At 40.7% G+C, this 27,171-nt stretch overlaps 1 protein-coding gene and 1 pseudogene across 1 annotated transcript; one reads left to right on the top strand and one right to left on the bottom strand.

Annotated features, from left to right (window-relative positions):
* LOC109234774 overlaps nt 1–17,438 on the top strand; it is an 88,203-nt pseudogene extending 70,765 nt beyond the window's left edge.
* Nucleotides 4,000–5,818, bottom strand: LOC109234272 (protein transport protein Sec61 subunit beta-like). The gene is made up of 2 exons (XM_019400184.1): nt 5,712–5,818; nt 4,000–4,510 (listed from the first exon to the last, which is right to left on the bottom strand). Exon 2 carries the CDS (start codon nt 4,506–4,508, stop codon nt 4,254–4,256), a length of 255 nt encoding a protein of 84 aa, XP_019255729.1. The 5' UTR covers nt 4,509–4,510; nt 5,712–5,818; the 3' UTR covers nt 4,000–4,253.

The raw sequence follows: 27,171 nt of genomic DNA, 5'->3' as shown, positions 1-27,171 counted from the left end.
ACAAGCCAGTTACCTCGAACTAGCTCAATCAAATCTATACCACGTTCTTGCAACGAGTATTCGACTCCAAATGGCCCAAATATATTCAAAGTAATTGCATAATGTAAATAAGACTTCAAGTAACTACTTCAACTAATTAATTCTGAGCTAATACACAAAATTAGGAAAAATGACCAAACCCCCCCCCCCCCCCGGGCCTACGTCTCGGAATCGGGTAAAATTTACATCAATGGAATCCTTATCCTCCCACGAGTTCATGCATATCAAATTTACCGAAATCCAACCACAAGTGACCCCTGAAACCCCTAAGTTTTGGTCTCCAATTACAAGCCCTAGTTCTTCAATTTCAACCACTAATTATTCATCAATTACAAGCATAATCCATGAAATAACACCATAGGAATCGATTTTTATGTTCAAAAATCTTACCTCAATGAAGTTCCCTTGAATTCTCTCTTCAAAATCTCCCAAAAAGCTCCAAAGCCGTCTTAAAAATGGTGAAATAACCAAAGATTCGCGAAGGAAACCTTTTATATTTTCTGACCCAGGTTTTTCGCACCTGCGGTCAATTTCCGCTTCTGCGGTCAAGGGCACCGCTTCTGCGGTTTTAACTTAAGTCCCCTCCTCCGCACGTGCAACCCAGACTCTGCATCTGCGATTTGCAGCATACCTCCCGCTTCTGCGTCTTCTGCTGCCTTCACCTGTGGCCGCATCTGCGGCTTGATCTCGCTTTTGCATTCATCGCACCTGCGGCCCCCTAACCGCAGGTGCAGTTATGACAGAAAAACTCAGCAGCTTCAGCTGCAAATTCCCAACCAAATAACATCGGATTCAAGCCTAAGGTTCCAAGAATCTTCCGAATTCCGCTTTTGATCAAAAAGTCTATCAAATCTCATCCGAATGACCTGAAATTCTGTACACGCGTCGAAAATAACACAACGGACCTACTCTAACTTCCGGAATTCCATTCCGACCTCGATATTATCTCACTATCGAACCGGAAACTTCAAAAATTCAACTTTCGGCATTTCAAGCCTAAATAAGTTACGGACCTCCAAAACACAATTCGAACACGCTCCTAAACACGAAATCACCCAATGGAGCTAACGGGACCAACGGAATTCCATTCCGAGGCCGTCTTTACACTGCTCCGACTACTGTCCAAATTCTAAAACTTAAGCTCTCTTTTAGGGACTAAGTGTCCCAAAACTCTCCGAAACTCCAAATAAATCCTCCCGGTAACTCACAATAGCAGAAACAAACACGGGGAAAGCAGTTAATAGGGGGTCGGGGCGTTAATTCTTAAAACAACCAGCCGGGTCGTTACATCCTCCCACACTTAAACATTCGTTCATCCTCGAACTAGCATAGAGACATACCTGAAGTAGTGAAAAGATGAGGGTAGCGGCTGCGCATATCCTGCTCGGTCTCCCAAGTCGCCTCCTCGAACGGCTGACCCCGCCACTAAACCTTCACTAATGCAATGTTCTTTGACCTCCGCTTTCAAATATGCCTCTCCAATATAGCCACTAGCTCCTCAACATAAGATGGATCCTTGTCCAACTGGACTGAACTGAAATCCAACACGTGCGACAGATCACTGTGATACCTCCGGAGCATCGAAACAGAACTGCCGGATGAACTCCTGCCAAGCTGGGAGGTAAGGCAAGCTCATAAGCAACCTCCCCAACATGCCACAATATCTCAAAAGGGCCAATAAACGTCGGACTCAATTTCCCTTTTTTCCCAAATCTATAACGCCCTTCATAGGCGAAACCCGCAGCAAAACCCGCTCTCCAACCATATAGGAAACATCAAGAACCTTCCGGTCCGCATAACTCTTCCGTCTGGACAGGGATGTACGGCGTCTATCCTGAATTACCTTGACTTTCTCCAAAGCATCCTATACCAAGTCTGTGCCCAATAATCTAGCCTCGCCCGGCTCGAACCAACCCACCGAGGATCTACACAGCCTACCATAAAAGGCCTCATACGGTGCCATCTGAATGCTGGACTGATAGCTGTTGTTGTAAGCAAACTCTGCCAGTGGCAAGAACTGATCCCAAGAACCTCCAAACTCCATCACACACGCACGGAGCATATCCTCAAGAATCTGAATAGTGCGCTCGGACTGTCCGTCCGTCTGGGGGTGAAATGCTGTGCTCAACTCCACCCGAGTGCCCAACTCATGCTGTACGGCCCTCCAGAATCGTGATGTGAACTGAGTACCTCTATCTGAAATAATAGAAGCTGGAATACCATGCAGACTGACAATCTTCCGGATATAAATCTCCGCCAACCGCTCTGAAGAATAGGTAGTACACACGGGAATGAAGTGCACGGACTTGGTCAGCCGATCCACAATCACCCAAGTGGCATCAAACTTCCTCGAAGTCCTGGGAGCCCAACTACGAAGTCCATGGTGATCCGCTCCCACTTCCAATCCGGAATCTCTATCTGCTGAAGCAATCCACCCGGTCTCTGGTGCTCATACTTTACCTGCTGACAATTGAGGCACCGAGCTACAAACCCAACTATATCCTTCTTCATCCGGACGTTGACTTATGTGTTAGAGGGCTCAGATGTGAGTTTCGATGGTTCAGTTAGCTTCGGTCTGCGATACAACGTAGGAACCGGTTTTGCAGGCGAGCAGGTTACGGGTTAGGACTTCCTTCTCTTCCAGTGCTATTGGTGAGCTCCACTTTTGTTCGTGGAGTATTCCTTAGAGTCATCTTTATTTAGTTATTTCTTTGTTTGCTTAGAGAACTGGCCAGGAAATCTCATGTCCTGAGCAGTGCGTCAGTTTATCAGTAGAGGCTTCATAGACATAGTCGTTGGGTTAAGATTCAGATGTTTTTGATAATAACTTAGCAGTAATTCAGTAGTTACTACGACTAAAATTTTGGAGTTGATTTATTTAAATTTTTAAATTAATCAAAAGTATTTGGTTAGAGTATTGCCTTGTTGCATATAAAGTTTGAAGTTATAATAGATTTGATAAGCATAGATGGTTCGCTTGGTCATGTTTAGTGATCAAGTGCCGGTCTCGGCTTGTTCAGAAATGGGTCGTGACACTTGGTTTATTTGAGACGTGAACTAGAAAAGAGTCCTATTACTTTAAAATTCCAATCGTGGAGTTTGTTACTAGTGCAACATTTTTATTAAGCTCCAAACCGAAGTTAAAGATTGCTAATTAGGTTATTTAGATATCTCTAAAACTTGGTGCTTCTAACTTTTGGTTGTATTATAAACTGCGTGTACCATTTTTTTTTTCCGAACTTGCTACGTATTATTTAGCGAATTACCTTAAAATTCCAATCCTGGAGTTTGACTCTATGCAGCTGAATTTGGTGATGATTTGTCAATACGTCTTGAATAATCAGCTTAATTGCTTGTATTTCATTTTCAATTTAATTAATACGGACCCTAAAGGGTCAAGCGTGCGATTTAATATGCGCACTGGACTGAGCTTCGCGCGGGTCAAACCACGAGAGTCTTTATGCGGACTGGACTAAGCTTCGCGCGGGGTCAAAACCACAAGAGTCTATTGTTCGCAGCCTTACCCTGCATTTCTACAAGAGGTTATTTTCCACAGCTCGACCCGTGACCTCCTGGTCACACGGCAACAACTTTACCAGTTACGTCGAGGCTCCGTGTGAGATTAATATTGACCCTAAAGGGTCAAGGAGTTAGATTGAAGTTTGAGCGTCTCCTTCAACTCTTTTCAGATAATTTAACATAACTGTCTTTAATCTTCACCCGTTGTCAATTATCTTTGACGAAATGATGCAACTCTAAACCCAGTACTGGTTGCCAGACTTTGCTGATGAGGAACAAAGCAAAAGAATAACTCAGTTCAATTCTGAACCCATAACAGCTGAGGACAGTCGTAGCTCATAGGTCATAATACATCTGATCACCGTCGCCAATACACAGAGGAAGCATTAGCTGCTTAGAAGCATCATGCGTCAAGTAAACGAAATCATTTCGCTAAAGCTATACTTGCAACATGATTCCATTAAAGGTTTAAGAAACAAGAATTGGCGCGGTCCTATTCATCGGACAATAGAACAGAGGCAAGAAAGAGTTACTCATAACTAGAAAACGTTTTTATAAACTTCATAGCATAGACAAACAAAAAGAAAATAAAGCTACAATGTCAGTTTTCCTTCAACGAACAAAGCTGTTGCCCAACAAAATTCCCCAACTCAGCAATGAGATGTCTGAATTTCCTAGGAGATATGTGAATTTCTCTAGGCCTCTCTGCGAACAAAGTAAAGCTTACCCATGACATGAAGGATGGCAACAAAAGCTATGAAGCCAATACTCATCACAAGCACAACGTTGGGGGATATCTTGAGTCCGGGGGAATCATCAGTGTAGAATTGGAGCATGTTACCACCTGCTCCTCCTGCAGCTCCACCACCACCAGCGGCCTTCCTTCGACGCAGGTTAGCAGCAGCTGCTGCAGCAGTCCCTCTTTGTGGTCCACCTCCACCCAAAGCCATTTCTAATCACAGTTTCAAAATACTAAAAAATTTTAGTACAACGATTCAGAGAAAATCTGTCACACACTAACATATTGCAAGTACTCAAACACAGTGAACATATAAAAGACAGCAAACAACTAACATCAAATAATTGCAGAATCGATTGACTAAAGGGAACTCGAATACAACGCTTCCAGATTTAAGAGAAGTTTTTATTTTATTTTACAATGGTGGTGTCCAGGTCAACTTGTGACACCTCGACTCTTCCCACAAATACTTGCTACTTACCGGTTAACTCTGCCCACCAAGTCTTAGGTGGATGGGAAGAAATCCTCTTCTGATATTTTTATCTTTGTGAGATTTGAGCCTGGGTCCCCTAGGTTTTCACCCACTTTACTGACCACTAAGCAAGTACTTTTTACACACCAATTAAGCTAACTAACCAATGATTCCAGAAAATTAACATCACAAAATGTTTGGGTAATGGCTATAAGCAGTTCTGTAACCAGGAAATTACATAAGGAGATTGGCAAAAAAAATACTACAATATCACACCCGGGATCTGACCTATGACCTAAAGCAATTTTTGAACCCCTTTGCTACTTTACGAGATTTTTCTTTATATTAAGGGCACTCCACAATTTAAATATAAATATTCATTTTCCCCCTTTTCCCACAGTATAATTTTTCTATGAAGGCGATTCAATTGAACCCCTTTCTTCAACTTAGCTCCGCCCTTGGGTATAAGTTAAACTTACTCGTACACAAATTAGTGAGAAAAATAGACTAATCTAACATTTAACTCCTCACTCATTACCACCATAACTTTCAGCTTGGTAGAGTCATTTTACCATTTATAAATCATGAACACAAATTCACAGTTCGTACATCTGAAAAAATCATATATTTTTTTTTCTAATAACGTGCTGCCATCTGGACAAAGACCGACCCGACCCGACACGAAAGGATCAAATGTCATAGCCATCAATCAGATCATAAAACATCAATACAATTCAAAAGAAGCTTAGATCCTTCATATTTCAGATCTCACAACATACGAAAGCAATTATCTCTATTAAATAAATATTATTAATCATCAAATTACTAAAAATTTGAATTTCACAAGCAACAATTAACACACGCATGTATAGATCTAGTTAAATCTGCAGGTAAAAACAGAATTTCATAAAATAAAAGGAAATATTAATTCCAAAAAATTACCTTTAGAATGCTGAGATTAGGAGAAAAGTCTTCCCGATCTGAAAGGAGGAAAATGAGAGAAAAATTTTGACCTGTTTTCTTTTAATTGGTTTCGTAATTTGGACTTTAAAGCTTTATTTATATGTGGAGGACGCCACATCGACAGAACGAATCAGCCATTGACACGTAATCCAGTTCAGCTTGACAAAAATCTGATCTGGGAGTTTAAGAAGTAAATGCAAAAATTAATGAAAAAATCTCACTTTATGCTCATTAATTTCAAACTATTTACCCTTTAATGTCCAGGCCCAAACTATTTACTACTCCTACCTATGGCCCCCAAACTATTTACCCGCACTTCTTCTTCCTCATTTTACCTTCCTCCAATTCTCCGTCTCTTTTACCTTCCGCCATCTCTCCATCTCCATTGTTTGCATATCCAGAAATCATTGAATTCCAAGATACCAGATCTGGTTTCTTTATTTTTCCGAATACTTTCAAAGCTGCTTCACTATCACCACAACTAGAATACATGTCGAGCAGCGCATTGTACAAGGGCAAATCTGGTGCAATCCCGGAAACAATTACTTTAACATGAGTTGCTTCCCCTGCAAGACCATCTCTCAACCTACTACAAGCACTCAACAGCGTTGTATAAGTGAAATTTGTCGGATTAACTCGAGCCGTCAACATGCTGTCAAATAGTTGAAGGCCTTCCATGGTCCTACCATTGTTGGGCTTGAAGCTCAATTTTATTTTTGAAGATTTCTTGTTTGATTCAAAGTGGATGCTGTTAAATATTGCTTATAGTACCTTCTGGAATTTCATACTGAAATTTGATAGCGTTTGGAGCTGATTTGAGGTGATTGAGATCGAAATTTTCAATTGAAAATCGAAGAAGAACACAGCTACAATATACCGCTACGGTATACAATATGCTGTAGGAGTATATAGCTATACCGCAACACTATACTATTATAGTTTACAAAATAGTATACCGCTACAGTATACCAATATACTATAGGAGTATATAGTTATACTGCAACAGTATACTATTATAATATACAATATATTGTTATGATATACTGTAATAATATGCAAGATATTGTAACAATATGCTGTAATAGTATACAATATACTATAATAGTATACTTATTACCCGTAAATTCACTTGTCTTTTCCCTTTTAATTTGTTTTAAGCTTTTACCCAAGCGTGAGGGGCAAACTAAAAATGCAAAAAAAACAAAATAATATAGTATGCTATATGATGTAATGGTATACTTTTACAATTAGGCCCTTTTAGAATTTTAATTTTTTTTTTGACAACTGATATTATTTCAGTTTAATAATTGAATTAAAATTTTTTTAACTCTTTACGTACAATTGTATACCCTGTTGGTATAGCTATATACTATACCGGTATCATATGTTAGTTAATATTTTTTTGGTTGTATAACTACATATAATTGGTACACAATTTGATTTTTCTTTAGTAATAATATAAAAAAAAAGAATAATAAAAAATAGTAAAAACAGTAAATGAAATTAAATTATGAAGAGAAAAAGAATATAAAAAACAGAAGTTAAATAAAATTAGAAAAGGAAAAAAGAAAAAAATAAGAAGAAAACGAGAAAAAAATAAGGAGAAAAGAAAAAAAAAAGAAAAAAGAATAGAAAAGAATAGAAAAGAAGCATAGAAATAAAAAAGAATTGGAGAATAAAGAAAAAATTCCCCACAAAACCTACTATGGGTAGGAAATGTAATTAGTTTATGGGTAGGAAAACAAATGGGTAGACAAGGGTAAATAGTTTTATTTTTGTGGTTAACTGTGTCAAAACCCCAAAATTAATATGAAGAATTAAGGCAAATAGCCGCTCACCCTATCAATTAAATTAATTATAGCCGGTGAATGTATAATATATGCATATTAATGTATTACATATGCATAATTATGTATAATTAATATATAATTTGTGTATATGGCTAGAAAAATAAACAATTATAGTCATAGGATGTGAGTCCCAGAATATTCTTGTTCGAACCAAACAACCACTTATGGCATGTTAAATGACCTCATGAACAATAATTATGGTTTTGCCATGATTGTTCTTCGTTTTTGTCATTTTAGGGTCATAGACAGGAATTCAGGACGATCTTCAATTTTTTGAGTTTTAATGTCTACGCCATCTTCATGAATTCGGGCGACAGGCCCCGGAACTCCTAAAATTTTGTGGGGCCATCAAAAACGGCCTAATGAATAATAGTCATCGCTTCGTGATAGTAGGCTATATAGTTGATATTTACACCTTAATTGATAATGCTTTGTTGTTGTTTTATAAGGTAAATTGCCAACAAAATGCTTTAAATAGTGTTCTTTGGTTTCGCAGGAAATATTATATGTGAGAAAGCAACACGAAGTGTTTGGAGGCGATAATGTGAAGAAAACACCCACTCAAGAAGTACCCGAACACAAAGGAACAGAAGAAAATGGCCTGTACAAAGTCCACCGCGATCGCGGTGCAACGCGGGGAAATAAATCACAAAAACAGAATGGGCAGTGTTCACCGCGGTCCACGCCGCGACCGCGAGGAACTGTTCACGAACTTGGAAATTTGGGGCCAAAGTGTAATCGGGAAACTTTTGTAAAACCCTTATAAGCTGTAGAAACTCGCCCAAGAAAAAAAAGGCTTGTTTTTAGACTACTTTTGGAGGCAAGAACAAGTGTGAGAGATCACCCAAAATATTATAGTTTCTTTATCTCTTTTATTTTTCTTGCAATTTTACATTATGAACAATTAGTAGTTTTCTCTTACTTTGTTATGAGTAGCTAAATCCTTTGTCTAGGGTTTTGATAGAACCTATTGAAGGATGAACTTCTTGATTATGTTAATATAGATTGCCAGTTTAATCTCTATTTGTTCAACTACGTATTTGTTGTAGTTAATTGATAAGATCCTCAATTAGCTGTGCCTATTTAGTGTGCATAACTCGGGAGAGAGTGCATATTTAGGTAGTTGTTGAACAGCATCACTTCCAAGGTATAAGAGGGATCTATAACTGCGGGTTTAAAGGCGGGATTAGGGATAACGAAGCCTTGGGTGCAATCTAAAGTGAGCTGTAATAAACGAAGCCAGCTAGCGTATCTCGGGAGAGTGCGTCTAGTAAATTATTGTGATTACTCGGGAGAGATTTACGGTAAAAAGAGTGTTCATGATTGATAGAGATGTTTTGGTGAATCTATATGAAACATAACCGGAAGGGATTCCATCAATAGGGGAAATCATAGCCTTAGAACCTTCTCATAATTGTTTACAAACCAAGCATAAGTTAGGGAAAATCATAGCCTTAGAACCTTCTCATAATTGTTTACAAACCAAGCATAAGTTAGTTTTCAGCTGTCTATTTAATTTTAGTCTTAGTTATTAGTAATACCATCAACTGTGATTTACAACGTTTGGGAAGTTGATTCCATAGAATTGAGTAAGTCCGACGAAGGTAATTGATAGGTTAATTCCCTGTGGGTTCGACTCTGGGCATAAATACTCAGACTATATTTAAGGCAAGTTTTTAAGGCATTAAATCGGGCCAACCGGAAAAACAACCAACAACCAACAATGCACAATTCGAAACAGTCATGGGAGATCACGAGGCAAAACCAGCTGTACCAATAGTGCCAGAAGTTGCTCTCTATGACTGGGCACAACCCACAGCTGAAAATCTGTCCACAGCGATTGTAGTCCCGCAGATACAGGCTGAGTCATTCCAAATCACGAATAACATGTTGCGCTTGTTGCAGAACAAGGGACTATTTTCGGGGTCACAAGTCGAAGATCCTCAGCAGCACTTGAAAAATTTTCTGTCTATCGGCAAAACCCAAAGGCAGCCAAACGTAACTCCGGAAGTAATCAAGCTGTTATTGTTTCCATTCTCAGTGACAGGAGCTGCCCAGACCTGGCTAAACTCACTTCCCATAAATTCTATAACAACTTGGGATGAATTAGTCAAGCAATTTCATAACAAGTTCCACCACCCAACAAAACTGCTCAACAAATTGATGAAATATTGAGCTTTAAACAGAAACCAATGGAGACACTACATGAGACATGGGAGCGTTTTAAAGGAATGATGGTTGTATGTCCGCACCATGGTATTCCAGATCTGATGTTGGGGTAGCGATTCTACATGGGGTTCTCTGACAGTGTGAAGAATATTGTTGATGCTTCAGCTGGTGGAGCATTTCTGAGCAAAACATGGAGAGACGGCCAGAGTCTTCTTGACAAGATGGCACAGAATTCGGGATGGACATCCAGGAATGCACCTATCACTCCAGTGGTGCACTCAGTGCCTTTCGACCCATCTAATTCTATGGCTGAAAATATGGCCACCTTACTGACACAGATGAGTATACTCACCAAAAAGGTTGAAGAGTTCGGGCAGAAGCAACAGGTACACATCGTGGACACTACCAATGGGGGTTTGTGCACATCTTGCATCAATCAGCCAATTGGTAACCAGTGGAATACAGAACCTGATCATCATCACTATCCGGAAGACAAGAACTATGTGTCTAATTATGGAGGCCAGAGACAGGGTGGACAGAATTGGAGCCAGCAGAATCAGCAGTACAGGCCAGCACAGCCACAGTTCAACACTGGGAACATGGGAGGTATGAGACCTCATAACAATATGACTCCTTACCCAAGGCCACATGGATATAATAATCAGAATCAACAGCAGGGGTATCACCCTCCTCAGCAGCAGCATGGTGAAAGGCAAGAGGATGGGTTTGCTAGACTTGAAGCAATGATGCAGCAGGTTATTGGGTCTAATGCTAAAATTAATGAGAGAGTAGATGCACATGAAGCAGTGATCAAGAATATTGAAATGCAGGTGGGCCAAATTTCGATGTCTCTGAACAATCGTCCTCATGGGACACTACCTGCAGACACACAGATAAATCCAAAAGATCAAGGCCCGAAGCAACTAATGGCAGTGAGTCTACGCAATGGCAGAGATCTGGATGCAGAGCAAGAAAGGGCTCGAGAGAATAGACAGGCTGAGACACTCATACCAGTGCCCATTGAGCTGGATGAGTCAACGAAACTGACAGAGGTGACAGTCCAGCCTGCTCAGGAAGAAAATAGCACTCAGCGTGAGACCGAGAAAGAAGCTGAAACAGTCCACGAACCAGTAGTTGATGTAGCAGCTGATAAAGATCAATCCCAATTGATTGGGAAGAAGAGACCTCCTGCACCCTTCCCTCAGAGGCTGGCTAAGTACCAAAAGGAGGAGCAATACAAGAAGTTCTTTGAAATGCTGAAACAAATCCAGGTAAACATACCATTGATTGAAGCTTTGAAGGAGATGCCTGGGTATGCAAAAATGATGAAGGACCTGATGTCCCGAAAGTTTGATTTCCAAGACTTGGCCACAGTTACTCTTACTCAGACCTGTAGTGCAGTGGTGACTAGACCAATTGCACAAAAGTTGTCTGACCTAGGGAGCTTTACAATTCCATGCACTATTGGTAATTTTGCTTTTGCTAAGGCACTGTGTGATCTAGGGGCCAACATTAATCTTATGCCCTTGGCGATTTATAAGAGGCTGGGCATTGGAAGAGCTAGACACACCTCTATGTTGTTGCAGCTGGCTGACAGGACTGTCAAACGACCTTCTGGTATTCTGGATGATATATTGATTCAGGTAGGGAAATTTGTGTTCCCTGCTGATTTTGTGATCTTAGACTGCAAAGTGGATGAAGAGATTCCCATAATTTTGGGAAGATCATTCCTGGCCACGGGGAGAGCTCTAGTTGATTGTGAGACTGGGGAGCTCAAGATGAGACTGAACGACGAAGAAATAACATTCAATGTGCAGAAATCTATGAGGCGACCAAGTGAATTCGCCAATTGCTCTCTTATTGATGTCGTGGATGTAATTGTAGAGACTGATGATGAGATGCTGACTATTGAGGACCCCCTTGCGGCATGTTTGATGAATCTGGATGAGGTAAATGGAGAGGATCTAGCGGAATGGGTGTTGGCATTAGAGGGTAGAGGGTTCTGGGATAGAACTCTAGAATTTGACACTTGGAAAATAGGGATACTCCTCCGGCCAAGCCATCTATCGAAGAACCACCAAAGCTGGAGTTGAAGCCATTTCCGCCCATCTCAGGTATGAGTTCCTTGGACCTGAATCCATATTACCTGTTATTATCTCATCTAGTTTGTTAGATGTGCAGGCTCAACAACTATTGCAGGTACTTAAGGAGTGCAAGACTGCCATTGGGTGGACCATGGCAGACATAAAGGGGATCAGCCCCGCCTACTGTATGCACAAAATTCTACTGGAAGAGGGACACAAACCTTCCAGGGAACACCAAAGAAGGCTGAACCCCAATATGAAGGAAGTGGTGAAGAAAGAAGTAATCAAGTGGTTAGATGCGGGAATCATTTTCCCAATCTCTGACAGCAGCTGGGTTAGCCCAGTTCAATGTGTACCTAAAAAGGGTGGCATGACGGTAGTTAAGAATGATAACAATGAATTGATCTCTACAAGAACCGTCACGGGATGGAGAATTTGCATGGATTATAGAAAGTTAAATCTAGCCACCCGGAAAGACCACTTCCCACTTCCCTTCATTGATCAGATGTTAGACAGATTGGCAGGGAGGTCACACTTCTGTTTTCTGGATGGGTACTCAGGGTACAATCAGATCTCCATTGCACCGGAGGACAGAGAGAAGACCTCTTTCACTTGCCCGTATGGCATTTATGCCTTTCGGAGGATGCCCTTTGGCCTATGCAACGCACCCACCACATTCCAACGGTGCATGATGGCCATATTCACTGACATGGTAGAGGATATAATGGAGGTGTTCATGGATGACTTCTCAGTGGTGGGGAACTCATTTGATGAGTGCCTAATAAATCTAACTCGTGTGCTGAAACGGTGTATCGAGACTAACCTGGTTCTGAATTGGGAGAAGTGCCACTTCATGGTACAAGAGGGCATAGTCTTGGGGCACCGGGTGTCAAGCAAAGGAATTGAGGTGGATCGTGCTAAAGTAGATGTGATAGCAAAGCTACCCCCTCCAACTTCAGTCAAAGCAATCAGAAGCTTCCTCGGGCATGCCGGTTTCTACCGGAGATTCATAAAAGACTTCTCCAAAATTGCCAACCCTCTCTGTAAGTTATTAGAAAAGATCACCCTTTCTGTTTCTGATGATTGCAGGGTAGCATTCGAGGAGCTGAAAAAGAGGCTAGTCACAGCACCTATCATAGTTGCCCCCGACTAGGAGCAGCCATTCGAACTCATGTGTGATGCCAGTGACTACGCAGTGGGGGCAGTGCTGGGACAGAGGAAAGACAAGCTGATGCATCCAATCTACTATGCTAGTAGAACACTGAGTGGAGCCCAGCTGAACTATACTGTGACTGAGAAGGAGATGTTGGCGGTGGTGTTTGCTTTCGACAAGTTCAGATCCTATCTGATTGGCTCCAAGGTAATTGTATACACTGATCATGCAGCTCTCAAGTATTTGATTGAGAAGAAGGAGTCCAAGCCACACCTGATTCGTTGGGTGTTGCTACTGCAAGAATTCGACCTTGAAATTCGTGACCGTAAGGGTACAGAGAACCAAGTCGTTGATCATCTGTCACGACTTGAAGGAGCTGAAAATGCAGTTGAGGTTGAGGATATTCTGGAAACCTTTCCAGACGAGCAACCGCTTGCTACTAGTCTTGAGGAAACGCCATGGTATGCAGACTTTTCAAATTACCTGGCCTGCGGTATTGTCCCTTATGACCTTTCATCCGTGCAAAAGAAAATGTTTTATCGTGATTGCCGCGTGTATTATTGGGATGAGCCTTATCTGTTTAGAATATGTGTTGATAATATGATCCGGAGGTGTGTCCCCGAGATAGAACAATATTCTGTTTTGCAGGCTTGTCACGCATCGGCATATGGAGGACACTTTGGAGGGGTCAGGACAGCTGCGAAAGTGCTTGAGGCCGGATTCTTTTGGCCAATAGTGTTTTTAGATGCGCACCTATGGGTGAAGGGCTGCAATGAATGTCAGCGGACTGGGAACATTTCCCGTCTCCATGAGATGCCCATGAACCCGATTCAAGAGGTGGAAGTGTTTGATGTCTGGGGGATTGACTTTATGGGTCCCTTCGTCAGCTCCTATGGCAATAAGTACATACTTGTTGCTGTGGATTATGTGTCCAAATGGGTAGAAGCTGCAGCGTTGCCCACTAATGATGCAAGAGTGGTGGTGGGATTTTTGAAGAAGAACATATTCACCCACTTTGGGACACCAAGAGCAATTATCAGTGATGGAAGCACACACTTCTGTAATAGAACCTTCGAGAAGTTGCTTGCAAAGTATAATGTACGCCACAAGGTGGCCACCCCTTATCACCCGCAGACTAGTGGGCAGGTTGAAGTGTCTAACAGAGAGATAAAGAGTGTACTAACCAAGACTGTGAACGCCACAAGAACTGATTGGGCGAAAAAGCTAGATGACACACTCTGGGCCTATAGAACTGCTTTTAAAACACCAATTGGTATGTCACCATATAAGTTGGTGTTTGGAAAGGCCTGCCACTTGCCAGTGGAACTTGAACATAAAGCGTGGTGGGCATTGAAACAACTGAACTTAGATATGGAGGCTGCAGGCACAACAAAAGTCACTGAGTTGCATGAGCTTGACGAGTTCAGATATCTTGCTTTTGAGAGCACAAAACTGTACAAGGAGAGAATGAAGAGGTTGCATGACAAGAACATCGTTGAGCGACATTTCAAACCTGGGGATATGGTATTGCTCTATAACTCAAGACTACGGTTGTTCCCTGGTAAGCTCAAGTCAAGATGGTCAGGTCCATTTTGAGTGGTAGAAGTTTTCCCTTCAGGAGTTGTGGAGATTGCCTCGGAAAAAGAGTCTCATACATTTAGAGTCAATGGATAGAGATTAAAGTTATACATCGGCATGAAAGAGCCAAAGGAAGTGTCTGAGATGAATCTGACGGAACCTCAGAGATCGAGCGAGCCTTAAATCCGCTTATCTGCGTCGTGCCGCGACGTTAAATCAGGCGCTGCATGGGAGGCAACCCACGAATGTGTTGTAAATGTGTTCTTGTAGCTTCCCAAAAAAAAAAAAAACGCCAGCACCGCGACCGCGGTAAACTGCGGTGGAAGGCAAACATTCTGCCTCACATTTTTTATTCCACCTCGACCGCGGTGGACCGCGATAAACCGCGGTGAGGCGTGAACATTCTGCCTCAAGTTTTTAAACCCACCGCGGCCGCGGTGGACCGCGGGGTACCGGGTAAATTTTTTTTTTAATTTTTTTTCCGTTTTTCTTTTTTTCTTCTTTCTTCTTCTTTAATTTTCTAACCCTAAANAAACCTGGGGACATGGTATTCGTTTATAACTCAAGACTACGGTTGTTCCCGGGTAAGCGTTAAGTCTAGATGGTCTGGTCCATTTCGAGTGGTAGAAGGTTTCCCTTCAGGAGCTATGGAGATTGCCTCGGAGAAAGACTCTCACACATTTAGAGTCAATGGGCAGAGATTGAAGTTATACATAGGCATGAAAGAGCCAAGGGTAGTGTCTGAGACAAATCTGACGAAACCTCAGAGGTCGAGCGAGCCTTAAATGGGCTTATCTGCGTCGTGCCGCGACGTTAAATCAGGCGCTGCATGGGAGGAAACCCACGAAGGTTGTTGTAAGTGTGTTCTTGTAACTTCCTATAAAAAAAAGAGAAGAAGAAACATATTGCCAGCACCGCGACCGCGGTGAACCGCGGTGAAGCGAGGTCATTCTGCCTCAGGTTACAACTCTCACCGCGGCCGCGGTAAACCGCGGTGAAGCTAGAGTACACTATCTCGAATTTTTTAAAAAAACCTTCTGCGGCCGCGGTGGACCGCGTTCGAGCGCGGGGGTACCAGGTATTGTATATATTTTTTTTATTTTTTTATTTTTTTCCCATTTTTCTTCCTTTTTCTTTTCTTCTTCTTTTACTTTTGAAACCCAAAACCCCCCACTCTTAACCCAAAACACCCGACCCCTTCCCCAAAATCCCCAATCTCTCTCTCCCTCTAAACCCTAACTCTCCCCACATACTCTCCTCTTCTTCTTCTTCACTCACATTACCCCTCACCTTCTTCCACTAAGGTATGAGTGCCCCCCTTCTCTTTTCTTTTTATATTTTGTCGTTGTTATGCTAGTTTACTGTTGTTATAATGTAGCATTGGTGATAGGATTGTTGTTTAGCTTTTTCTTCTTGTTTTCTAGTTTAATTTTGTTTTTTACAAATGTTTGGTGAAGAGGCTGTGTACTGAATGTTTGGAATGGTGTTGTTGGTAGGTGATTGAATGTAGCAAGTGTGGGGTGTGTGGGTGTAGTGGCATATTTGATTTGGGGAAGTTTTCTTGATTCCCATGGGCCATGTATATGAAGATAATTGCCCTGCCCACAATGTGTTTGGGATATTGCCTCAATGGAGATATAAGGAGTTGTTGTGACATGGTTGTGGTGAAGTCTGAGTAACCACCCATAGTCACATATTTTGCGCACGTCCTAATAGGCGTATCTTTGTTTTGACAGGTACTATGAGTTCATCTCGTAAGAGACGCAACACCGGGTCCTCCGCTAGTGGACCAGGAGGCTCCTCACGAGCTAGGAGCCAAGTCAGTGCACCTCAATTCGATAGCACTCGGTTTGTATCTAAATCAGCGGAGGATAGGTACAATCAGAAAGCAGCTAAGAAGTTGCTCCATGAGGTTCATATTGATCGGACTGCATTGGAGATGGAGTGCCCAAACATGTTTAATGAGTTGAGGAGGTGTCAGCTGGACACCTTCTTCGAGGTCCCAGTGGAGGCTAATATTCAGTTGGTGAAAGAGTTTTACGCTAACTTGCTAGAAAATGAGAATGGGGTTGTGACTGTGCGCAACACCCGGGTTAATGCATCTATAGAGGCCATCCGCCGAGTGTATCGCCTCCCAGCATTCACGGGTGACGATCATTACATAATGTATCACCGCCCGAGGACTGAGTGGGTACCAATTCTTGATGTAATCTGTATCCTGGGCAAAGTGTTCAAATGGATAACGAAGCTGAAGACTCTGCACTCACAGTCCCTTAATTGGGAGGCAAAGTGCTGGCTCACTATCATCAACACCCGCCTGCTACCATCCAGCAATACCACTGATGTGAATGGGCCACGGGCAACGATGATCTATTGCTTTATGACACACCAAAATTTGGATATCGCCCGAGTCCTCCATGATGAAATGTTCATTAGATCGCCTGAGCTAATCAAGGGCCACTACTTCCCTTCGCTAGTCACCCGACTGTGCCGCATTGCTAAAGTCCTTGAGAATCTTCAGGTTGATGGGAGATTACCTCTGAAGGCTCCATTCCGGGCAAAGAAAATTGGACTCGAGGGGAGAGAGCCGGTGCCGGACAGTGATGAGTCTGATGATGATGCTGGAGCAGCTGAGGTCACCGCACCTCCGAGAGGGGACGAGGCAGGCCCATCACAGCCACGCCGAAGCACTCGCATGGCAGCTTTAGAGCAAGAGATGGCTGGGTTGCGTACCTCAGTCACTGATGTGAGTGACCGTGTGGAGGAAGTGGCTGACCGGCAGGTGAAGTCAAAAAAGAAATTCTTGGGCTGGTTGCGAGTGTTGGGTCGTACGTGCAATGTGAACCCAGACACCGTCTCTGACCAGGAGTGAGCCTCAGGGAAGTTCCTTTACCTCACTGTTCTTTACATTTTGAAGCCATGGGGACATGTCTTCGTTTTAAGTGTGGGGTGGGGATACTTCATTGTATGTTTGTAATTGTAAAAACTGATTGTTTGCTTTTGTGTGCTTGTTTTGTTTTGATTGTTTTGGTGTTTGAGTGATAGTTCACTAGGTAAGTTAGAATAGTAAGTGACTTGTCCCGACGACGGATCTCTTTCGACGGGGTTCTTGAGGGACTAAGTCGAGAATAAAAATTGGAATATGGAGACTCTTCCTGATGACAGATCCTTTAGATAATTTTCTTGAGGGAAGTTAGTCTAGAGTAAAGACCAAAAAGATTTTTTATTTTATTTTTAGGTAGTGTAGTAACTCCCCCTTGGTTTTTCTTTGGGCCACTGTTCTTTTCCAAGGGTTTATCTTGAACCGGGTGTAGGTATTTTTTTTTTTCGTTTTTTTTTAATTTTTTTTAGTTTTTAAATTAGGACTAATGGGCTATAAGCTAAATTCAAAGGAAAACCCTTAGCGTTGATACACCTGAGCACAATAGACACTAGAGTGTAACGCCTAGCTTCATTAGTTGAATCCTGTTAGAGTGCCTTAAAAGTGTACGTTTGTATCTAACTTGAATACTCAAAAAAAATGTCTTGATAAACCAATCCGGAGTGAGTCATGTGCCGTGTGTGTGTGAGTTTTACTGTGTCCATGTTTCATAATTGATGCCTAGAACTTGCCCTGTGTGTTTGCAAAGCAAAATAGCAGTCTCTTTCAGTTTGAGAAGTGATATAGGCATTTCTTTGTTGATCCAGACATATAAAGTAAATCCACCCGAATGCAATACATCTTAATTAACCCCGTTGAGCCTATAAGCCTAATTCTTTGGCAATCACATTGCGAACCTTACCCAATTGTTTGAATAGCTTGCTGTTTGAACCCTTTTACCTCCCACTAAGCACTAGAATGGTAGTGGAAATATGCAAAAGCAAAAGTGTGGGGTGGTGGTTTGGTTTTTTTTTAGTGGAACCATTGAAACAGAGAAAAGGTGCAGAATGTTGAAGCGTAAAAAAAGAAGCACCACGAAAAAAAAAGAAGAAAAAAAAGTTAGAAATAAAGATAGTGGGTGATGAGTGGTGGTTTGTTATAATTGCACCTACTGGATGGGGTTGTTGTGAATAAAAGAAGAAGCGGTGGAATGGTTGGTTGACAGAAATATGGTCTTGAATGTTAATGTAAGTGTATTAAAAAGTGCTTAGGGAGGCTAGTCACTATATCTAAATATATCCTACCCGTCCCTTAGCCTACATTACAACCAAGTAAAGTCCTATTGATCTTAGACTGAGTGGGGCTCGATTAGTAGAGTACTACAATACGGGCAAGCCTGTTGTGCATCTTTGTGGCATGTGAATGTTCTTTCTGAGAGTGAGCAAATTTTGTCTATCTTAGTTCCTACTTGTTCTAATTAACATTATATGTGGAACTACTCTCCTGTGTGATGTGAGGGCATGTGATTCACGAAGGAAAGGTAAGTCTTGACTCTTGTATAGAGTAGTTTGAGTAAGTGCAAGTGTTGCATGGTACAAAAGGTTTGACTCTTGAGGTAAAGGTTGTTCACTACTAGGTGCAACTGGTGTTAGTCGTTCAGGGAAAAGCTTAGGGAAGGAATTTTGATGGAGTGTGGTGAATTGCTCGAGGACTAGCAATAATTTAAGTGTGGGGTGTTGATAGTAGGCTATATAGTTGATATTTACACCTTAATTGATCATGCTTTGTTGTTGTTTTATAAGGTAAATTGCCAACAAAATGCTTTAAATAGTGTTCTTTGGTTTCGCAGGGAATATTATATGTGAGAAAGCAACACGAAGTGTTTGGAGGTGATAATGTGAAGAAAACACCCACTCAAGAAGTACCCGAACACAAAGGAGCAGAAGAAAATGGCATGTACAAAAGTCCACCGCGACCGCGGTGGACCGCGGTGCAACGCAGGGGAATAAATCACAAAAACAGAATGGGCAGTGTTCACCGCGGTCGACCGCGGTCCACGCCGCGACCGCGGGGAACTGTTCACGAACCTGGAAATTTTGGGCCAAAGTGTAATTTCGGGGAAACTTTTGTAAAACCCTTATAAGTTGTAGAAACTCGCCCAAGAAAAACAAAAGCTTATTTTTAGACTACTTTTGGAGGCAAGAACAAGTGTGAGAGATCACCCAAAACATTATAGTTTCTTTATCTCTTTTATTTTTCTTGCAATTTTACATTATGAACAATTTAGTAGTTTTCTCTTACTTTGTTATGAGTAGCTAAATCCTTTGTCTAGGGTTTTGATGGAACCTATTGAAGGATGAACTTCTTGATTATGTTAATATAGATTGCTAGTTTAATCTCTATTTGTTCAATTACGTGTTTGTTGTAGTTAATTGACAGGATCCTCAATTAGCTGTGCCTATTTAGTGTGCATAACTCAGGAGAGAGTGCATATTTAGGTAGTTGTTGAACAACATCACTCCCAAGGTATAAGAGGGATCTATAACTACGGGTTTAAAGGCGGGATTAGGGATAACGAAGCCTTGGATGCAATCTAAAGTGAGCTGTAATAAACGAAGCCAGCTAGCATATCTCGGAAGAGTGCGTCTATTAAATTATTGTGATTGCTCGGGAGAGATTTACGGTAAAAAGAGTGTTCATGATTGATGGAGATGTTTTGGTGAATCTATATGAAACATAACCGGAGGGGATTCCATCAATAGGGGAAATCATAGGCTTAGAACATTCTCATAATTGTTTACAAACCAAGCATAAGTTAGTTTTCAACTGTCTATTTAATTTCAGTCTTAGTTATTAGTAATACCATCAACTGTGATTTACAACGTTTGGGGAAGTTGATTCCATAGAATTGAGTAAGTCCGACGAAGGTAATTGATAGGTTAATTCCCTGTGGGTTCGACTCTGGGCATAAATACTCAGACTATATTTGCAACGCCCGCGTGTCTTTTTATAAGGCAGAGTTGGGTGTGATCACTTCGCCGTGCCATTCCTCTTTTTATGTGTTTTTGGGCCATTAAACAGGAATTCAGGACGATTTTTAATTTTTCGTGTGTTAATATTCACGCCATCTTCATGAATTCGGGCCACAGACCTCGAATGGCCTAAATTTTGTGGGCCCATTAGAACTACTTAATGAACAATAGTCATTGCTTCATCGTGATCATTCCTCGTTTTTTGGCGTTTTAGGGCCATAAAACAGAAAAATCAAGACAATTTCAAATTTTCCGTATGCTAATGTCCATTCTATCTTCATGAATTCAAGCGACGAGCTTTGAATCGCCTAAAATTTTGTGGGCTGATTACGCCCAACTATGCCTTATAAAAAGGACTAAGCGGTCGTTGCAAATATAATCTGGTTTACAAGTCCGAAGTCGAATCCCACAGAGAACTAAGGCTTTGCTACAGTTGTTCAATATTGCTAAGAAGACAAGCTCGAACAATTCGTATGTTATAAGTATTAAGATTCTTGTGTTTAACTAACTAACTAACAAATTAAAATAATAAATTAACACTAAAGATACTACAAGTTGGAGAAAAGATTAAGGAGGTCTAGAGTTATGATTTCCCCAACTGTCGGAATACTTCCCGCTATGTCTTCTATAATTTCGCCTAAGTATTCTCTACCGATCATGAGCGCTCTGACTGTCGTAACTCTCTCCCGAGTAATTACCATAATTTACTAGACGCACTCTCCCGAGTTACGCTAGCTGGCTTTGTTTATTACAGCTCACTTTAGATTGCACCCAAGGCTTCGTTATCCCTAATCCCGCCTTTAAACCCGCAGTTATAGATCCCTCTTATACTTTGGGAGTGATGTTGTTCAACAACTACCTAAATATGCACTCTCTCCCGAGTTATGCACACTAAATAGGCACAGCTAATTGAGGATCCTGTCAATTAACTACAACAAACACGTAGTTGAACAAATAGAGAAAATATTACGGCTCAACTATATAAAAATAACAAGAATTTATCCTACAAAAGGTTCTATCAAAACTCTAGATAACAAATTAGCTATTCATAATAGTATGTAAAACTACAATACTAAAAGTCATAACCAACAATGAAAAATAGGAAGAGGAAGGAAAAACTCGTAGAAGAATTCTCCGCCTTTCTCCCAATGTGTTCTTGCCTCCTTAGGTCGAATCTATGTCCCAAATCTGTCCAACCTCTCAAAATAGCATTTTTACATGTATTTATACCAAGTAGGGTCGGGCCCAGATGAAAAAAACCCATTCCTACGCGATAGGACTTTGCTCTGTAAAAACTGAACAGCCGCACCGCAGGCTGCGCTGCACCACGCGACGCGGTAGTGAATTTTATCTGCAGCTTCATATTTTCGAGTCAGGCACAATTTTACACTGCTGCGCCGCGCCTTGCGGCGTCCCATGCTGCGCAGCAGTGCAATTTTCTCAGAGTGAACTTATTTCGTCCCCTTTTAACATCCAGACTTGGTACACGACCCTCGAACACGATCCCGACTTAATGTATTGGGCTTTTACTCAGACTTCAAAGCTCCAAATTGATCAATTTAGCTCTAAATTAACTTTTGAGCTCAGGATCACTTCCTGCAAGGCATAAAACACGTACTAAGTGCAATTCACTATCATTTGAACTCAAACGCACGTAAAAATGCAGTCATTGGAATGCAATATTACGGCTAAAACACGAGTTTCTAGCCTAACATCATGGGCCCATAAAAATTCAGCTAATGATGGACTATGTACACGAAAATTTGAAAATCGGCCCGAATTCCAGTTTTTTGCCCTAAAATGCTAGAAAACGAGAAACAATCATGTCTGGGCCAAAAAACGAGGAACAATCATGTCAAAACCATGACTATTGTTCATTAGGTCATTTTTATGGCCCCACACAATTTTAGGCGATTTGGATCCAGTAGCCCAGATTCATGCAGATGACGCGGACTTATAGCACACGAAAATTTAAAAATCGACCCGAATTTCAGTTTTTGGCGCTAAAATGCCAAACAATTTAGGAAAGGTCATGTCAAAATCATGACTATTGTTCATTAGGTCATTTGTAAGGCCACACAAAATTTTAGGCGATTCGGATCCAGTAACCCGGATTTATGCAGATGACGTAGACCATAGCACATGATATTTTGAAAATCGGCACGAATTTTAGTTTTTTGCCCTAAAATGCCAAAAAAGAGGAACGGTCATGTCGAAGTTGTTTATTAGGTCATTTTTATGGCCCCACAAAATTTTAGGCAATTCAGATTTGGTAGCCCGGATTCATGCAGATAGTGTGGACAAGCATACAAAAATTTAGAAATCGGCCCGAATTCTACTTTTTTCAGCCTAAAATGCCAAAAAATGAGAAACGGTCATGACAAAAACATGACTATTATTCAATAGGTCATTTTTATGGACCCACAAAATTTTAGACGATTCAAATTAGGTAGCCCGAATTCATGCAGATGGTGTGGGCATAGCACACAAAAATTTGAAAATCGGCCTGAATTCTAAATTTTTTGCCCTAAAATACCAAAAAAGGGGAATGGACATACTGAATCCATGACTATATTTCATAGGTCATTTTTTATGTTCTCGCAAAATTTTAGACGATTCGGATCCGATAGTTTGAATACATGAAGATGTCATGGACTATAGCACACGAAAATTAAAAAATTGTCTTGGATTGCAGTTTGTTGGCCCTAGAATGCCAAAAAATAAGGAACGGTCATGCTGAAACCATAATTATTGTTGATTTGGTCAATTTTGATGACCCCGAAAAATTTTATGCGATTCGGATCTGGTAGCCCGGATTCATGTAGATGACGTGGTCTATAGCACATGAAAATTTAGCAATCGGCCCGAATTTCAGTTTATAGCCCTAAAATGCCAAAAAATGAGGAACGGTCATGCCGAAGCCATGACTATTTTTTCTTAGGCAATATTTGATGGCCCCGAAAACTTTTAGGCGATTCGGATCTGGTAGCCGAGATTCATGCAGATGGCGTGGTCTATAGCATACAAAAACTTCTAGTTTTTTGGCTCTAAAATACCAAAAAAACAAGGAATGGTCACGCCGAATCCATGACTATTGTTCATTAGGTCATCTTTAGATGGCCCGCAAAATTTTTGGGTATTCGAATCCGGTAGCCCAGATTCATGCAGATGGTGTGTACTATAGCTCACAAAAATTTGAAAATCGACCCGAATTCTAGTTTTTTGGCTCTAAAATGCCAAAATACGAGGAACGGTCATGCCGAAGCCAAGACTCTTGTCCATTAGGTCATTTTTTATGGTCCCAAAAAATTTTAATCGATTCAGATTTGGTAGCCTAAATTCACACAGATGGAGTGAACTATAGCACAGGAAAACTTGAAAATCGGTCCGAAATCCAGTTTTTGATCCTAAAATACCAAAAAATGAGGAAGGATCATGGCGAAGCCATGACTATTGTTCATTAGGTCATTTTTATGGTCCCGCAAAATTTCAGGTGATTTAGATCCGGTAGTCCGAATTCATGCAGATAACATGGACTACAGCACACGAAAAATTGAAAAATCAACCCGAATTCTTATTTTTTGGTCCTAAAATGATAAAATACGAGGAACGGCCATGCCAAAGCGATGACTATAGTTCATTAAGTTATTTTTTATGGCCTCAAATTTTAGGCGATTCGGATCTGGTAGCCCCAATTCATGTAGATAGCAACACACGAAAATTTAGAAATCGGCCCGAATTCTAGTTTTTTGCCCCTAAAATATCAAAAAAATGAGGAATGGTCATGCCGAAGCCATGACTACTATTCATTAGTTCAATTTTTATAGCTCTGCAAAACTTTAGACGATTCGGATCCGATATCCCGGATTCATACTGATGGCAACACACGAAAATTTGGAAATCGGTCAAAATTTTAGTTATTTGACCCTAAAATGCCAAAAATAAGGAACGGTCATGCCGAAGCCGTGACTATTGTTCATTAGGTCATTTTTTATGGCCCCGCAAAATTTTAGGCGATTCGGATCCGGTATCCGGATTCATGCAGATGACGTGGACTATAGCAGACGAAAATTTAGAAATTGACCCGAATTACAATTTTTTGGCCCTAAAATGCAAAAATAGGAACGGTCATGCGGAAGCCATGGCTATTGTTCATTAGGCCATATTTATGGCCCCGTCAAATTGTAGGCAATTCGAATCTGGTATCCCGAAATCATGCATATGGCGTGGTAGCAGACGAAAATTTTGAAATCTACCGAACTCAAGTTCTTTACCCTAAACGGTCATGCCGAAGCCATGACTCTTGTTCATTAGGTCATTTTTGAAGGTCCCGCAAAATTTTAAGCGATTCGGATCCGGTAGCCTAGATTCAAGCAGATGGAGGGGATACCACGCAAAAATTTGAAATCGGCCCGAAGTTCAGTATCTTTGCCCTAAAATGCCAAAAAATGAGGAACGGTTATGCCGGATCCATGACTCTTGTTCATTTTAGGACATTTTTTATGGCCCGCAAAATTTTATGCGATTCGATACGGTATCCTAGGTTCACGCAGATTGCAGTTTGTTGGCCCTAGAATGCCAAAAAACGAGGAACGGTCATGCTGAAGCTATAATAATTGTTGATTAGGTCAATTTTGTTGACCCCGCAAAATTTTATGCGATTCGGATCTGGTATCCGGATTCATACAGATGACGTGGTCTATAGCACATGAAAATTTAGCAATCTGCCCGAATTTCAGTTTATAGCCCTAAAATGCCAAAAAATGAGGAACAGTCATGCCGAAGCCATGACTATTTTTTCTTAGGCAATATCTGATGGCCCCGAAAACATTTAGGCGATTCGGATCTGGTAGCCAAGATTCATGCAGATGGCGTGGTGTATAGCACACAAAACTTCTAGTTTTTTGGCTATAAAATACCAAAAAAACAAGGAATGGTCACGCCAAATCCATGACTATTGTTCATTAGGTCATCTTTAGATGGCCCGCAAATTTTTGGGGATTCAAATCCGGTAGCCCAGATTCATGCAGATGGCGTGTACTATAGCTCACAAAAATTTAAAAATCTGGAAATTGTCCCGAATTCCTATTTTATGGCCTTAAAATACCAAAAAATGAGGAACGGTCATGGCGAACAGTAATGAATAATAGTCATCGCTTTGTCGTGACCGTTCCTCTTTTTTAACGTTTTAGGGGCATAAAACAGGAAATCAAGAACGGTGGTTTATTTCAAATTTAGTTTAAGGTGGTTTATGGTATTTTACAATGGTGAGCTGATGTGGCACTTTATTTTTTACTACAACTTAGGGTTTCTTCTTCTTCTTCTTCTTCTTTTCGTAATTTCAAAATGGGTTTGTTAGATTTATTGTTGTTTTGACAAACTGATGATTGGGATTTGTTCTTGATGATATTTGGAGGTTATATTTTAAATTTGAGCTCATTTGGAGTAGATTTAGGTGTTAAATTGTATATTGGATGGTTGAAATTCAAAGAACAAATTTCTGTTTCTAGGCAATTTGCACAACCCTATTTAGCCCTAAGTGCATCTGAAGTGTAAATTTTTTACTTCATACCTATTTGGCCTTAAGTGCAAGAAAATATCGGTCGCACTTCAGACCTATTTGGCTTTAAGTGCATCTGAAGTGTAATTTTTTCACTTCAGACCTACTTGACTTTAAGTGCATGAAAATATTTGCTGCACTTCAGACCTGTTTGGCCTTAAGTGCAATTTTTGCACTTTAGACTTAATTGGCCTTAAGTGCATTGTACTTCAGACTATTTTTTTTATTTCAGACCCGATAAGTCTGAAGTTGATCCAAAAGTGGTACTCTTGCAAAAAAAATTGCAAAGTGAGTATAAGTATAATTGTGACTCCAAAACTAGGTATAAATGCAAATGTCCCTCTCTTTTCCTTTGCATCTTTTTGACTTCCTTCTCGCATTTTGGTAATTATATAAACAAATTACAAAAGACCAAACAAACAAATTAGAGTTATGACCTGAAGTGCATGAAAATATTTGTTGCACTTTAGATCTATCTGGCTTTAAGTGCATCTTAAGTGTAATTTTTGCATTTTAGACTTAATTGGCCCTAAGTGCATTGTACTTCAGACTATTTTTTTTTTACTTCAGACCCGATAAGTCTGAAGTTGATCCTAAAGTGGTACTCTTGAAAAAAAAAAAAAGTTTGCAAAGTGAGTATAACAAATTAGAGTTATACCCAATGTGTTTAGCCAAATTGACCCGTTTCAATTTGAGCAAGCAAACATTGTACGGTTTATAGGCCAACTCACTTATTGATCTAACTAATTTTAACATGCCCAAATATAACCATATTTGTCCATTTGATACCCCCTATTTGCGGCTGTTCAGCGAAAATCTATAATTAAAATAAAATAATATAAATAAAACTAAGTATAATTTTTACTCTAATGACGCCATTATGTGTAACATTAATCCTTTGCGCCGTCCATTTGGTTGTTAGTAAAAAGTTTGTAAAAAAGAAAATTACTTCTTCACTACCTTATCCTTCCACTTGTCAACTCTCACTCCTCACTTCCACTCACACTCCTATTTTTCTCTCTACCTCTAAACTCTCCTCCACAAATTAAACCACTACTCCAACTAAAAACTAGGACTAACTTTTTCTAACCGTACAAGTCCACAACAACTTCTAGTACAAGAAGAACAAACTCTCCCATGCATGTACATTTGC

The sequence above is a fragment of the Nicotiana attenuata genome, chromosome 11, assembly GCF_001879085.1.
Source record: "Nicotiana attenuata strain UT chromosome 11, NIATTr2, whole genome shotgun sequence".
Lineage (NCBI taxonomy): Eukaryota > Viridiplantae > Streptophyta > Magnoliopsida > Solanales > Solanaceae > Nicotiana > Nicotiana attenuata.
Note: the sequence above shows the minus strand (reverse complement) of the source record. Positions and strands in the feature narration are given on the sequence as shown.

Excerpts from the sequence above, each read along its gene's own strand:
- LOC109234272 (XM_019400184.1), bottom strand. The coding sequence starts at position 4,508 with ATGGCTTTGGGTGGAGGTGGACCACAAAGAGGGACTGCTGCAGCAGCT.